At 45.5% G+C, this 15100-nt stretch overlaps 1 protein-coding gene across 27 annotated transcripts in view; it reads left to right on the top strand.

Moving 5' to 3' along the window:
- Positions 1-15100, top strand: part of CELF4 (CUGBP Elav-like family member 4) — a 999910-nt gene that overhangs the window by 893494 nt on the left and 91316 nt on the right. For all 27 annotated transcript variants that reach the window (XM_054986392.1, XM_054986378.1, XM_054986390.1 and 24 more), the window contains exon 5: positions 7245-7324. In XM_054986392.1, the coding sequence (XP_054842367.1) occupies positions 7245-7324 (80 nt within the window). The remainder of the gene's footprint in view (positions 1-7244; positions 7325-15100) is intronic.

Genomic DNA, 15100 nt, shown 5'->3' with positions numbered 1-15100 from the left:
CGTGAGGAGAGGGGCGCAGTAGCAAGCCAGGTGCTCCCTGAAAGGCCTTGCAGATTCCCTGCTATGTAATTCAGCCCAGTCCAGCTGGTCCCACTCTATGTAACTAGGCCAAAGCCCTGTGGGTGGGCTGGCACCATGCTGCTGGGCTAAATGTTTCCTAGAGAGAGCCTACTGGGAGAGGGAAGGAGGTAAAGTGGAAGATAGATAAAGGAAGATGGTTGTTGTGGATTTTCCGGGCTGTATGGCCGTGGTCTTGGCATTGTAGTTCCTGATGTTTCGCCAGCAGCTGTGGCTGGCATCTTCAGAGGTGTAGCACCAAAAGACAGAGATCTCTCAGTGTCACTGTGGTGTAGCACCAAAAGACAGAGATCTCTCAGTGTCACAGTGTGGAAAAGAAGTTGGCAGGTAATTTATATCTACTCAGGAAGGTGGGTTCGGGCTGAGTCATCCTGTAAGAGTTTCCCAGGGTGTGGGATGCTAATGGAGGGAGGCTTCACTGTATCCTGAGGAGGTTCTTTTGCATATGGATTGGTGCTTGATATGCTAACGTCAGGAACTAAAATGCCAAGACCACGGCTATACAGCCCGGAAAATCTACAACAACCATCGTTCTCTGGCCGTGAAAGCCTTCAACAATACATAAAGGTAGGTTGGCTAGTGGGAGGGAAGGAGAGAAGGAAGCAGGAAAGGGGGATGCTATGTGGGCTTTCAGGGAAGGGAAAGCGGCAATAGGGGTGGACAGGATTGCCAAGCCACCCAATATAAAAACGTGAGGAGGGGCACAAGTACTTACCTGTGCCCATGCCTGCATCCAGGACTGATTATGTCATTTCCAGCGTGACACAGAAACAATGCATCACACTAGGGCCAACTCAGTAAAAATGGAACTAAAACATTGTTTGGGGGCAATTTTTACTGAATTGGTGCTGCTGTGACCAGTTGCTTCTTGGTCGTACCGAAAATGACATCACTCGCTGGGGACATGGATGCAAGTGTGCCTACGTCCCCGGCCTGCATCCCGGGGTGCCTCCCCCATTTCCCCTTGGTGTCTTCCCTTCACCCAAAGAGTGATTAACACATGGAACTCACTGCCACAGGAGGTGGTGGCAGCTTCAAGCACAGACAGATTCAAGAGGGGATTGGATAAACATATGGAGCAGAGGTCCATCAGTGGCTCTTAGCCGCAAGGTAGAGATGGAACTCTGTGTCTAGGGCAGTGATGCTCTGTATTCTTGGTGTTTGGGGGGGAAATCAGTGGGAGGGCTTCTAGTGTTCCTTTCCCACTGGCAGACTTCCTGAGGACACCTGGGTTTTGGCCACTGTGTGACACAGAGTGTTGGACTGGAGGGGCCATTGGCCTGATCCAACATGGCTTCTCTTTATGTTCTTATGTCTGCCTGCTGGCCAGGTGAGTGTTGAGGGGCACAGATGGGAGGCAGGGGAGGAGGAAGAAGAAATAAGATCCCCTCATAAGTCCTCGTGGGTTCCCTGCTTGTTGAAAATATTTGGTTCAACTTTATTTGTAACCTTTTATCATTCATAGCCATTTTAATTTCCGAACAAATGTAATATTATATCAGGTTCATTCCTCGTGGAGGTGTCTATCAGTTGTTCTGCTATAGCTATCAGCCATGGCACTTCTCTCTCTCTAACACCATATCACCATCTTGCCAAAATCTCAGATTTCATAGGTGAAACAGTCTAAGTTCAAATATGCAGGTGCCAATGTGGTATAAATTCGTAAGAGCAAGATTCGGGTCCAGTAGCACTTTAGAGACCAACTAGATTTCCAGCTATGAGTTTTGAAGAGTCAAAGCTCCCTTCGTCAGATATCAGTTATCTGATGAAGGGAGTTTTGACTCTTGAAAGCTCATACCCTGGAAATCTAGTTGGCCTTTAAGGTGCCACTGGACCTGAATCTTGCTCTTCCACTACAGACCAACATGGCTACCCACCTGAAACAATTCACAAGACTGCACCAGCTCAGCATACACAGATTTGCTGACTCAAGCTTGGGAAATTCCTGGAGATTTGGGGATGAGCCTGGGAAGGTGGAGTTTGGGGCGGGAAGGGAGCTTGGCAGAGATGTGATGCCATAGACTGTTCTCCAAAACTGCCTTTTTTATGCCAGAGGAACTGATCTTTGTAGTACAGAGATCAGTTGTAATTCTGGAAGAACTCCTGGCCTCACGTCGAAGTTGGCAACTCTAAATGTGGGAGATCACCTTTCAGAAAGAGCTCTAAAGCGAAAAGCAACGAGTGCCATCCTAAATGGAGAATCTTCCGTTCAGCTTGGATCGGAAAGCCATCATTCACTAGGCATAAAATATTGATCTGCTTGTATTATATCATCACCTGAAAGTACCCACAGATGACACCAGGCCTGCTGCGGCAGTTCATATGTCACCTGCTATTTTGACAGGCGGCAACGGGAACGGACATCATTTCTGCAACACAGCAGAGAGAAATCTTCGTCACCATAATGGATGAGAGGGGAAAGCTGCCTTAAAGAGGATTTGAGTGACTTGAGCTTTAGCCACAAGAGGATGTGAAATAAAACGCAGTGGAAAACTTCCTAACCTAGAAGCTGAGACTTAGGGCCAAGCTACACATGACGAATGACACTTGAACGGCAAGTGTATTTCTCCCTGTTCACTTGCCCTCCACTCAATCCACTTGCCGTTCAAGTGTCATTCGTCATGTGTAGCTTGGCCCTTAGGGAAACAAGGTTTTGGGACGGGTAGAGGCTGTCTCTGCATCTACAGGGCAGTCTCGTTCAGGGCTTTTTTTCTGGGAAAAGAAGTGGTGGAACTCAGTGGGTTGCCCTCAGAGAAAACAGCCACATGGCTGACGGCACCACTCCCTGATCTCCAGACAGAGGGGAGTTTAGATTTCCCTCAATCTCAACTCCCCTCTGTCTGGAGCTCAGAGGGTGGGGCCACCAGCCATGTGACCATTTTCAAGAGGTTCCGGAACTCCGTTCCCCCGCGTTCCTGCTGAAAAAAAGCCCTGGCTCGTTCATACAGTCCTTGGGCACAATGAAAAGGCCCCTGGAAGCAGGTAGAATTTGCTATTACAAATGAAGGCTACAATATCTGCTTTTGGGGTTGAATTGAAACCTTTTATAGACTTTTTACATGACATAGATAATAATGATTTAATAGTATGTGGATTTATGGATTAAGGGATACAAAGTTTAGAAAAAAGAGAGCTTTTATTCTTAATATAGAGCAAGTGAAAATTTGACAATGATACATATTCGTCGTGGAGAAAATTGGAACCACACTTCTAGTTTAATTAGTTTTTCCCCCTCTTTTCTTTTTTTCTATTATTTTCTTTTTCTGTCTTCTTTCTCTTCTTATTTTTCTCCCTTTCCTTCTTTCTCTTTCTTTGTATGTGCATTGCTAGTTTGGTTTGTTAGTTAGATGGTTTTGTTTTATTTCTTATGTAGCATTTACTGTTTAAATAAATAAATAATATATTTTTTAAAAAAAGTGAGGCCCACAAGAAGTCATGGTGCAGGGAAAGCGAAACAAATTGGAAATTCCCATGAGTTTACCATGGACCTCAATCGCTTCCAAAGCCAAGTATCTTCACCTCCCTTGGTTCTTTTTTCTTTAATTATTGGCTGCATTCACATTTTGAAGGCATTGAGCTTGCCCAGTCTTTTCAGGGTGAGCTCTTGATTTTTTTGGTTACTTCTCTAGCAGCAATCCTGGACAGAGGTACTCCAGTCAATGTGCACTGAAATTAAAGGGCTTGGATTGGAGTAACTCTTCATAGATTTTTACCATAAGGCACCCTTTTATGCAGACCTGCTGAGATCCCCAAATATGCAGAACACAGTACCATGTCTGTGCATGGGCAGATTTTACAGTTTTCACGATAGACGTGAGCCACTCATTTTGCTATTAGATATTGTAAAATGAAACAAGGATCCAGGGATCCTTTGACATAAAAAGTCCTCAAAGAACTCTGCGAGAACTTTGGAGAATACTTTCATTTCCGCTCTCCTTGCTCCTGTCATTTTTAATATTGGCTTATTCAATAGCAAAGCGTCTTCCCTTCTTGATCGTTTTGGTTTGTTGTTCAGGATGGCTGCCATCGCTGGTTCTTCAGTCCACATGGGAACAAACTTCACCCATCACTTGAGTAATCTCAATGTGTCGATCACGGACGCGGAAATGCAAAACGAATTAACGCTCTTTTAAAAATGTCCTCCTCTTATTTATTCATGTACAGCATTTACATCCCACTTTTCTACCCAATCAAGGCGGTTAACAATGATAACAAGCATAATAAAAATACACCATACAAAACAGAGCTAAAATGCATGTATAACAAATAAGACAGCAGGGCCGATTCCAGACGACTAACCTGAAGGCGCTGCATGCCGCCATGTTCCGGATCGCGACGGGGAAAACGCGAAATATCGCGTTTTCTCATGCGAGTTTGGCACGATGTCACGCCAAACTCAAGTGAGAAAACGCGATATTTCACGTTTTCCCCGTCGTGATCCGGAACATGGCGGCATGCAGCGCCTTCAGGTTAGTCGTCTGGAATCGGCCCAGGTTAAAACGTAAGCAAGGAAGGAGGGATCGTTGAAAGAGCACCAGACAGAGCAAAAAGACTTCAAGCGCTGGCAGAAAACAGTGATAGAGGGGGACAGATGACTATCCATCAGGAGCAAGTTCTATATCTTTAGCACCACAACCAAGAAGGTTCTCCGTCAGGTTGCTACCCATCTAACCTCAGAAAGCAGAACCTCCAAAGATGGCCATAGTGATCAGATAGGTTCATAAGGTACTCAGCAGTCCTTAAGTTGGGCGACCAGTTTGCCCACTTTGGTGGACAACCTCCTACCCATCAATCTCCAGCCCCCACCATTTCTCTAAAGAGCAGCCGGAGCAAACTTGAAGGGAAGAATGGCTGGATGGATGGCAACTTAGGGAGGGCCTTCTCGGTCATGGCACCAAAATTACAGAACTCCTTCCCCGGGGATCTCTCTCCATCCCTCTCTTATCAATGTCTCCTGAACACTCTAGACACCCATGGAATCTCCCTAACTTTTATGGTAAAAACCCTAGTAATTGGGGGAGGTGGTTTGTGGAGTGTTATGTAATACAGTGATGTCACTTCTGGGGGTTTTTTGGCCAGAAATGATGACGCGGACTTGTGCAACCTGAAATGTAAACTATATTCCAAGACAATATTTATTCTGAATGTGCACAAAATATAGGTTAAAACCAAGTTAAAAACATAAGGCCTGAAAGGCAGTCTATATGCATATACTAAGAATTGCTAAAATGCTCTCCATACACAGATGATGATACAGTCCAAAAATCAACACAACAGACCAAAGACACTTTGGTTCCAAAGTGTCAACGTCAGCACCATGAATTGGGCCAGAAAAAGACTGGAAGCCAGTATAGCTTAAGAATAGAAAAGAGCAAGAGTCCAGTAGCACCTATAAGAGTAACAAAATTTGTGGTAGTCAGTCTTATTTGTTAGACTTATAGGTGCTACTAGACTTTTGCTCTTTTCTACTGCTACAGACAGACCTGAGGGACCGCATCTCCCTGTATGTACCTTGGAGGCCTCTTAGATCTGCAGGTAAACACCTACTGGTGGTCCCTGGCCCCAGGGAGGCTCGGCTGGCCTTGACCAGGGCCAGCGCACTTTTTGTCCTGGTCCCAACCTGGTGGAACTCTCTGTCGGAAGACACTCAGGCCCGCCAAGATCTTGCATCTTTTTGGCGGGCCTGTAGGATGGAGATGTTCCACCAGACATATGGTTGAGACCAGCACTGGATCCATCTAATTAGCCTCCCTGCCGGTCTCCTGCCGGGGGTGGGGACATATGGTCCATCTGCCCACCCACCCCCCATGCCTGAGGAGTTAGAGTTTCACCAACCCATGCCTTCACCCTTTTCTTACCTTGTGTATGGTGGGCAGGGAAAGGGGGAAGGGTGCACCATTAGAAATGCTGATACTCATGTTTTGCACTGAGATGTTATTTTATTGGTTTTATCTATTATAACTTATTTTAATTTAATTTAATTTATTGTATTTATATTCTGCCCTCCCCACTTCTGCAGGCTCAGGGCGGATTGTATTTATGATTGTAACTAGAGATGGGCACGAACAGCAAATTGAACAAAAAAAAAAGCCACGAACAGGCCAATCTGCTGTTCGGGAACAAGCTGTTTGTGAGGCCTCGTTCTAAACGAACAGGTGGTCATTGCAAGCCTTGTTCATTGCTGTTCGTTGCTGTTCGTCAAGCCAGACAGTCTGGCACCTGCAATCAATTCCCTTGGCAACTTAGGCAGGGATTATCTGAACTCTGTCTGAACTCCTGCTGTTGCCATGGAAACCCCAATCCTAGCCCAATTTAGCTTGATAGGCAGGTCTTCCTTTCAAGTGTGGAGCTCCAAATTTGTTACAACAAGGGAGCAAAGAGCCAAGGGGAGGGGGGCTCCCAGCTCTGACTTTGCAGACAGTGGAGAGACAGTTGCTGTTGGCATTTTGATAGGGAGAGTGCATTGGAGCTTGAATTTTCTTTGTATGTGGTGGGAAAGGGATCTACCCCTTAAGGTTCCAGGGCTGCTGCCAGGCTCTGAGGCCAAGCTGTTATTTATTATTGGTACCTTTCCTGGTGCCTGCTCAGGTCAGGTTTCTGGGAGTGGTGCAGTAGGGATCTTGACTTGGATGATGGCTGGAGGAGAGCCTGCTGGCCCCCACGAACAGCCAACCACGAACATGTTCGTGAACAGGACCATGTTCGTGGTTGTTCGTGAGTCCCTGTTTGTGGATGGCAATGAACAAACATCATGTTCAGGTTTTTTTCCTATTCGTACCCATCTCTAATTGTAACCTACCCTGAGCCTGCTTGCAGGGCGGGCGGGCTATAAATCTAATCAATCAATCAATCACAGGATAACACAGCTACCCATCTTGATCTATCAGTGCAGATTAAGCAAGACAAAAGGGATATGGCTTTTCTTCACTCAACTTACTCTGCAACCATGAGGAAAGTTATGTCTTTTTAAAGTGAAAGTTCCAACTCAAAGAAATCTGAACAGACCAGATTTGGTCCTAAAAGGTAGCAGAAGTGAGTTTGGGAAGCAGTCTGGAGGGGAAAGCACCCCAGGCGTATCCAAAAATGGGTCCTTTTTTGCTTCCTGCTCTGTTTGAAGCACGTTTTTATTTGGTTTCCCCTTCTTTTCTACCTCTTCTTTCCTTCAGGGTGTGCGTTTGTGAAATATTCCTCACATGCGGAAGCCCAGGCAGCCATCAACGCCTTGCACGGAAGCCAGACAATGCCGGTGAGTCCTTATTTCTTATCGGTTTGAGCCCCAATACTCTCAAAGCATTAGTCTATCTAGCTGACGATTTGCTGCTCCAATAGGCAAGAATCTTCCCCAGTCCAGATACCAAAGATCTTTTGAAGGAGAACTTGGGATCGTCTGCATCCAGCCACTGAAAACCGAAATCTCTTGGTTCGCTGCACTGGTCTATCTAAGACAGCCTGATTTATTCTGGCTGTAAGGAGGCACCAAAGCAAAGGGCTTTGTCATGCTTGCTATCCGTGGAAACTTTCAAGCAGAAACATCAAGGACTGAGGGTGGAAATGCACATAACCAAGTACCTAGGGATGCTCAAATTAACCTCATTTCATGTCTCCCAATCTAACTTCCCGTGCACTTGCTCACACAGTCACACTTCAATTTGCTCCGTGTGAATACATTCACACTTTTCATATCAGTTCCTCCTCAACTGCTAAAGGTATCCTAATTTCCCCCACATCCATCCATTCCAATGCAGATCTTGACAGTTTCTCACACACCTTAAAGAAATGCAAATTGGCAATTGAAAGGAGCCTACAGTACTTGTTCTCACAGCGAAAACAGAGCTGAATTGGCACTCTACCCTCCAGGCTCACTTGCAGATGCGATCACGCAAAGGGAGCTCCCATGAAAGCGGCATTCATGTGTGTGAAGCAAGAACAGCCTGCACGTGAATAGAGGACCGCACATAAAATTCTGCACTTGAGCGTCCCCAGGTAATGTCAGTCCCTGGCAGTTAGGTCCCTCAAGCCCTCCACAGTTAACACGCAGGTGTTCCAGTTGAAGTAGCTTTATTGAGATTCATACAGTACAGGTGTTCACCCAAAGGTGGCAATTGGCAGAAGTGGCAATTCAAACAAAGGCATTACTAGTTATAGGGAAACTTCCCGCCCTTCAGGGTCCATTGATATTTTGGCACGCCACCCCAAAGCAGTTACATGGGAACAGATTAGTTTAGACTACATGAAGTACAAAGGAAAATATCCCTGTCTCTGGGAAGAGATACAATGTCTGCTGCTAGCATCTATCCTTCAAGGACACTTGCTGGAAGAAGTGAAAGTACATATTTTCAACAGATAACGGAGAGGCCCACTGGCCCTCCTGCAATTAATATTAGCAGTTAAGACACTCTCAGATGTGATAGCCACAGAGTACAGCATATAACTCTGGCAAACAGCATTGACCAGTACAAAATGCCGAACGCAATCATGGCAGGTATGCTGGCATCCATGATAGGTAATTCACAACATGTATTTCCACGCTGAGACTAGGATCTTGGGCATGCATAAGCTGTACTCATATCTGCTCCATTTTATCACAGTGCTGTGGAATAGATTTGGCTGAAGGTTGCTGTATGTCTGGCCAAGGTCAGATGGAATTTGAACACAGGCCCCCTTACTCCAGTCCTGACTCTACTGATTCATATCTAAAAGCATGAAAACCAACAACAGTTGTGAGACTGGACCTTGAGACTGTATGAGACATCCACATTAGTTTAGACTCCACCCAATCCATGTTTCTTACCTTGTTTTGGGGGAGTCTGTCCTCAGTGGATCCAGATTTTAAGGGCTCGGAGGTCCAGAAATACCAACATGGTTCCCAGCTTCCAAATGTGATGTCCTTGTTTGCTGGCACATCATCTGCTTTGCGTGTAAAAGATCCTATCTTTGTTCCTTGGCATTACTAATTGGTGGTGGAGAGTGCCATCAAGTCATAGCTGATTTATGGTGACCCCTGCTGGGGTTTGCATGGCAAGAGACTAACAGAGGTGCAGTCCTAGTCTAATGGCCTGTTTTACACTGTAATGATTGCAGTGTTGTTATTTGTTATTCCGTAATGTGTCTTTAGCCCTGACCTGGATAGTCCAGGCAAGTCTAATCTTGCCAGATTATGGAAGCTAAGCAGGGTCGGCCTTGGTTAGTAATTGGATGGGGGACCACCAAGAAAAACCAGGGTTGCAGAGGCAGGCAATGACGAACCACCTCTGTCAGGTCTGGTAGGGCAAAGGTACCAGTCAGGTTGGATCAGATACAGCTTAGGGCCCTCTGAAGTCGGATCATTCCTTCCCCAAAACTGTATCTTCACTGTGCCTCCTGGGGTAGCTTTCCAGGCTGCAGTTTAGAAATCCATGCAATCTGATGGGGCTCCTGCCATCAGCAGTGAAGAATGCTGACAAGCCATAGCTGACTTATGGAGATCCCCTGCTGGGGTTTTCAAGGCAAGAGATAAACAGAGATGGTTTGCCATGGCCTGTCTCTGCATAGCAACCCTGATCTTCTTTGGAGGTCTCTCATCCAATTACTAACCAAGGCCAACTCTGCTTAGCTTCTGAGATCTGACAAGTTCTGGCTTGCCTGGGCTATCCAGGTCAGGGTCGCATAACTAATTAAAGGCTCTTGAATAGTAGATACTGGGGAGGCCCTTTTTCAGCATAAGAGCTTAGAGCGCTGGTGCCAGTCAGAGTAAACACTGCTCAGACCCATAGACCAATCACCTGGCTCAGTAGCTTCATGGCTTCAATTAAATGTCTACTGGAGAATCATAGAATCATAGGGTTGGAAGGTACCTCTAGGGTCATCTAGTCCAACCCCCTGCACAATGCAGGAAATTCACAACTATCCCCCCCCAAACTCCCCCAGTGACCCCTGCTCCATGCCCAGAAGATGGCAAAACACCTCCAGGATCCCTAGCCAACTGGCCTGTGGAAAGAGTGTTTATATCCTTGCTTGAAATTTTGGAAGGGATACAGTTTCATATGCATCCTCTGGAAAGTTCTAGGGGCTAGTGGCAACAAATGTAAGGGCTCTGGGAAAGGGCACTGCTTTTCTTACTCGATGCAGTGATATCACAGCAAGCAGGGTTGGTAGTCGTGATCTTAATGGAAGCGCTGGTTCATGTGGACAGACAGTCCTTTGAATATGTGCTTCCCAGCACATAAGGCTTGCAAGTTTAAAACCAGCATCGTGAATCAAATTCAGAGGATCCCTGTAATTGATGCCTTCCAGGATGATTATGCACAAATCACCCCATTCCTGACAGGAGGTGTGTAGCTGCATTTTGAAACCAGTTGAAATGTCTGAACTGTCTTCAAGGGCAGCCCTACAGAGAGCTCATTGTAGCAGTCAAATCTGGAAGTTACACAGGTGTGAATCAGGACAGCAAGATTCAAAGTGTCTCACAGTGTAAGAGCCTACATATATATGAACCGTGGGACTGGTGGTATACGTACAAGTGCCATCCACGCAGCATCTGCAGAGGGTATCCGAACATTTATCACTGCACGGGCTATACCTGTCTACAATGTGCAAAACGCAGCACTTTGATTGACAAATGTGATGTCCTGGCAACAAATATGCTCTTCGGGCAAAACACTTGGCAGCTCTGTGCTTCAAACAGAAAAACAAGACCACACAGATTGTGAGAGAAAGCCCCTTAAAAATCAGAATGCTGAAGCATCATCTTTATTAAGACAGGAATAAGAAGTTAGGGCTCTCTGGTTTAGAAAAAAGATGATCAAAGGGAGACAAGGAGAGGTTTTGAATATTATAGATGGTGTGACAAAAGTGATGAGAGAAAAATGATTCACTCTCACAAACCCTGGAGAATCCTCCTGTGTGACTGATTGGCAGAAAGTCCAGGGTAGACAAAGGAAGTACTTGTTCACAAAACGTATAATTAACTTATGGGATTCTTTTCAGGTAATATGTGCAATATGTCACTCTGGAGAGCCAGTTCAGTGTTTTGAATAGATGGGTTTATTCGGACTGGGGGTGAACTATTTCCAGACATTGTTTGAATATATTGAACATACAGGGAGTAGAGATGGGCACGAACTGGGGAAAAAAACAAACGATGTGGTTCATGGTTCATCAAATTTCACAAACCACAAACTACAAACTTTCACGACCCTGGCCCCCGGTTCGCAAATCGGTTCATTTGGTTCATGAAAACATCACATCCAAGTCAGAAAATCGTTGCTACTGGGCCAGCAGAAGGTCTGCAGGAAGTCCATCCCCTGTTGCCTAGGAAACTGATTGATCGGCTCCAGGCTGTCTGCAGTGACAAACAAAAAAACGAACCAAACGAACCAGCCTGAACTTCGTGGCGGTTCATCAGAAATGGGATCTGACGAATCACTGGTTCGCGAACCACAAACCAGCCTGGTTCGTTATGAATTTTGGTTTGTATTTTGGTTTGTGCCCATCTCTAACAGGGAGTAGGGGAGTGGGATCTCAGTGGCAGACATTACTTCTGACCTATGAGCATGCGCCAGGCCGTCAGGGTTAGGGATGCGTGGACATGTACAGATCTTATTATGTTTGAGGAGTCAATATCTTCCCATCTTGATTAAAGTTTTCTAATTTGGGTTGTTTCTTTGCCAACTGTTTTCCATCTGTGTTATGCTTTTTTGGGTGTATGTTTTATGGCTAACTTTCCAATGACAAATGATGTACGATTGGCCCCTTTGCCTGCTATTGTTCTTATCCAATTATTATTCTTGTTCAAACCAGTGAGTCATCTCAGCTACTACCTTTGCGAAGCCCATGTATGCCACCTTGAATCCATTGGAGAAACTATGAAACACAATCATAAATACACACACACACACACACACAAAAACCCTTATGACAAAAAAATGACCAATGGGAGCTGCTTACCACATGTGGGCCATTGGAGGACTGATTAGAAGAGGTGGAGTATTCAGAGAAAAGAGGAAAGGCAATGGAGAGTTTTGTGCTGGAGGGGGTTTCAGAACTTGGTGGTGCTAAAATGGGATCTCCTCCAACACCTCAGTGGCCTGCTACTCTTCTGAGAGGGTTCAACTAAATATTAAGTGTCAAGTAAGGGGTCCCACAACCCAACTCACAGTCAACACAACACTAGGGACTTTTCATTTCCAATCTTTGTGGGTCCAGTTTTTACTCATGAGTGCAGTGGCAGTGGAATGACTTCAGCTGTTCCTTATGAACTGGGAGGCCCGTTCCCCTGCCTCCCCCCACCCCACTGGCCATGTGAGGGGCAAAGGGCGGGAGCAGGGATCCCCCACCCTACCGGGGGACCTGGGATCCCTATGCCTGAGGGATGACTGAAGCCTGTTCTCCCACCATACTCGCAAGCAGAAACCATCCCTGCAAAATCTGAGACCCAGAAAATCTCCGGTTTTACGTGTGCCATGATTCAGGGAGACTCCCTGCTTGACTCAGGTCACACATAACATTTCACTGAGCTCTCTGTGTATGTGCCAAGAGAGATGGATTGTGAGGACCTTATAGTGAGGCGAGCCAGTTTGGTGTAGTGGTTAAGAGTGGCAGGACTCTAATCTGGAGAACCAGGTTTGATTCCCCACTCTTCCACTTGAAGCCAGCTGGGTGACCTTGGGTCAGTCACAGCTTCTCTCGGAGCTCTCTCAGCCACACCCACCTCACAGGATGATTGTTGTAGGGATAATAATAGCATACTTTGTAAACCACTCAGAGTGGGCATTAAGTTGTCCTGAAGGGCAGTATATAAATTAGAGTTATTATTCTTGATCCAGGAATAATAGCAGCAGATTCATCCAAAAAGCTGGAGGAAATGGCTGCTCTGTAGGTGCTTTGGGCCCTGGCCTGGATAGCCAAGGAGGCCTGATGCCTTGCCCAGGTTTCTTTCTGGCCTCCTTTTATTTTTAACAACCAGTGGTTTCAGAAGCTAAGAACTGAACAAATTACTTTGCCTCTTCATCCAAACTCCATGTGTTTATAACTGATGAACCAGCAAGAAATAAACAAAGCCAAGACACACAGCAGAGAACTTTGGCTTGGAAGGTCCATTGATTATATTTTTTTGAATACTTTTGTACATGCAGTCTTGGGCTACTTCAAAGACCGAGGTGCAGAAGGATTCTATACTTCACTTTGAAAAAGGGTGCCACATAACATAGGATGCCTGACCTGAATAGCCCAGGGCAAAACTGATCTCATCAGATCTTGGAAGCTAAGCAGGGTCGGCCTTGGTTAGCAATTGGATGGGAGACTTCCACAGAAAATGAAGGTCACTATGCGGAGACAGACAATGGGAAACCACCTCTGTTAGTCTCTTGCCTTGAAAACCCCTGCGGGAGTTGCCATAAATCAGCTGACTTGATGATACTTCCTGGCTACATAGGGGCTTATGACTTACCAGAGGGTTACCCCTGGGATGAGGCATCCACTTTAGTGGATGGCCCAAGTCGACACTGACTGGTTACCATACTGGTATTAGGAAGAAAATATTTCCCCATTGATGCAATCGTAGTACTGGCTACAGCACAGAACCTGGAAGACAAGAGTTTGGTAACTGCTCTGGGGAATTCTGAATCCCGATTTCCTAGTCCTCATTGTTATTTTAAATGGGTTTTGTTCGTAAAGTGTCTAAACTTCTTTTGTACAAGAACTGTGAAAGGCAGCATGCCAATTCTAAAAGCAGAAATGTTAAACAGAAAGAAGTCCTATTGTCAAAGGAAGACAGCATTAATATCACTATAGCAAAAAAGAACAAACAAAAGACGCTCGAGCAGAAATGAGATATTAGTACCGTGCGCTAGAAAAGTAATGTAAGCAGTTCTCTTTTCCCAAGTAGCTACTTCCTTTTGAAAGACGGAGGCTAGTTCCACGCCACAAGAAATACAGTATCTTGTGATCCTTACAACTACCCTGTAAGGCGGGCTGGTAGTATTGCAAAGCGGGGAACCAAAGCAGAGAGAATTCCTTATCTTTGGGCATTAATGGCTGAGGCAAGGTGCATCATCACTCATATGGATCTTCCCAATTATTATTTCCAATTGGTCTTATACTAAGCTACTTGTTAGGACTTTCCCCTAAAGAGATCTGTGAGTTGAATTTTGATGAAAGGTTTGGAAACTCTCTGGAAGAGATCCCTTGCCCCTCTCGCGGAGCTAGAATCTGCAGGGATCTCTTAGGAGCGGGAACGATAGTTTAAGTCAATGTAGATACAAGCTAAGATTTTCCATGTTGTAACTCACAAAATACCAATGGGGGAAGGTTGCATTTTTATATCTCTCAAAACTATGTGGCTGTTTTCTCTTGCTTAAGTCCTTGGTGATCATTTGTTCTGTAATCAGTTTTGAGGTGCCTGTATCATCCTTTTGCCTTTGACCCACCATGGTGCAGCCTCTTCTGGCTTCCTCGGGAGGTGGTGGGCTCTCCTTCTTTGGAGGTTTTTAAGCCTCTGCTAGATGGCCAACTGACAGCAATGCTGATTCTGAGAACCTGGGCAGATCATGAGAGGGAGGACAGGAAGTGCTTAGTTCTCGTGGCCCCTTCTTACGGGCCCATGGTAATGCTGATCGCCACTTTGGGGTCCAGAAGACAATTTTCCCCAGGTCAGTTTGGCTAGGGATCCTAGACGTTTTCTGCCATCTTCTAGTCATGGAACAGGGGTCCCTGGGGTGGGGGGGAGGTAGTTATGAATTTCCTGCATTGTGTAGGGGGTTGGACTAGATGACCCTGGAGGTCCCTTCCAAACCTATGATTCTATGATTTGTGGGCATCTGGAGACTGAATCACGCTACCTTTGAGCAGGGACTGGATGTGATGATCTTATTTATTTATTATTTATTTTTATTTACGTCATTTATAGTCTGCCTTTCTCACTGAGACTCAAGGCGGATTACACAGTATGAGGTTAATACTATCAGTATCAAGTAAGTACATTTCAATACAATACCATAAAGTGAACATATACAAGTTTAAAGACATAGCATTAGCAAGGATCCAA

Source organism: Eublepharis macularius, chromosome 8, assembly GCF_028583425.1.
Source record: "Eublepharis macularius isolate TG4126 chromosome 8, MPM_Emac_v1.0, whole genome shotgun sequence".
Taxonomy (NCBI): domain Eukaryota; kingdom Metazoa; phylum Chordata; class Lepidosauria; order Squamata; family Eublepharidae; genus Eublepharis; species Eublepharis macularius.
Note: the sequence above shows the minus strand (reverse complement) of the source record. Positions and strands in the feature narration are given on the sequence as shown.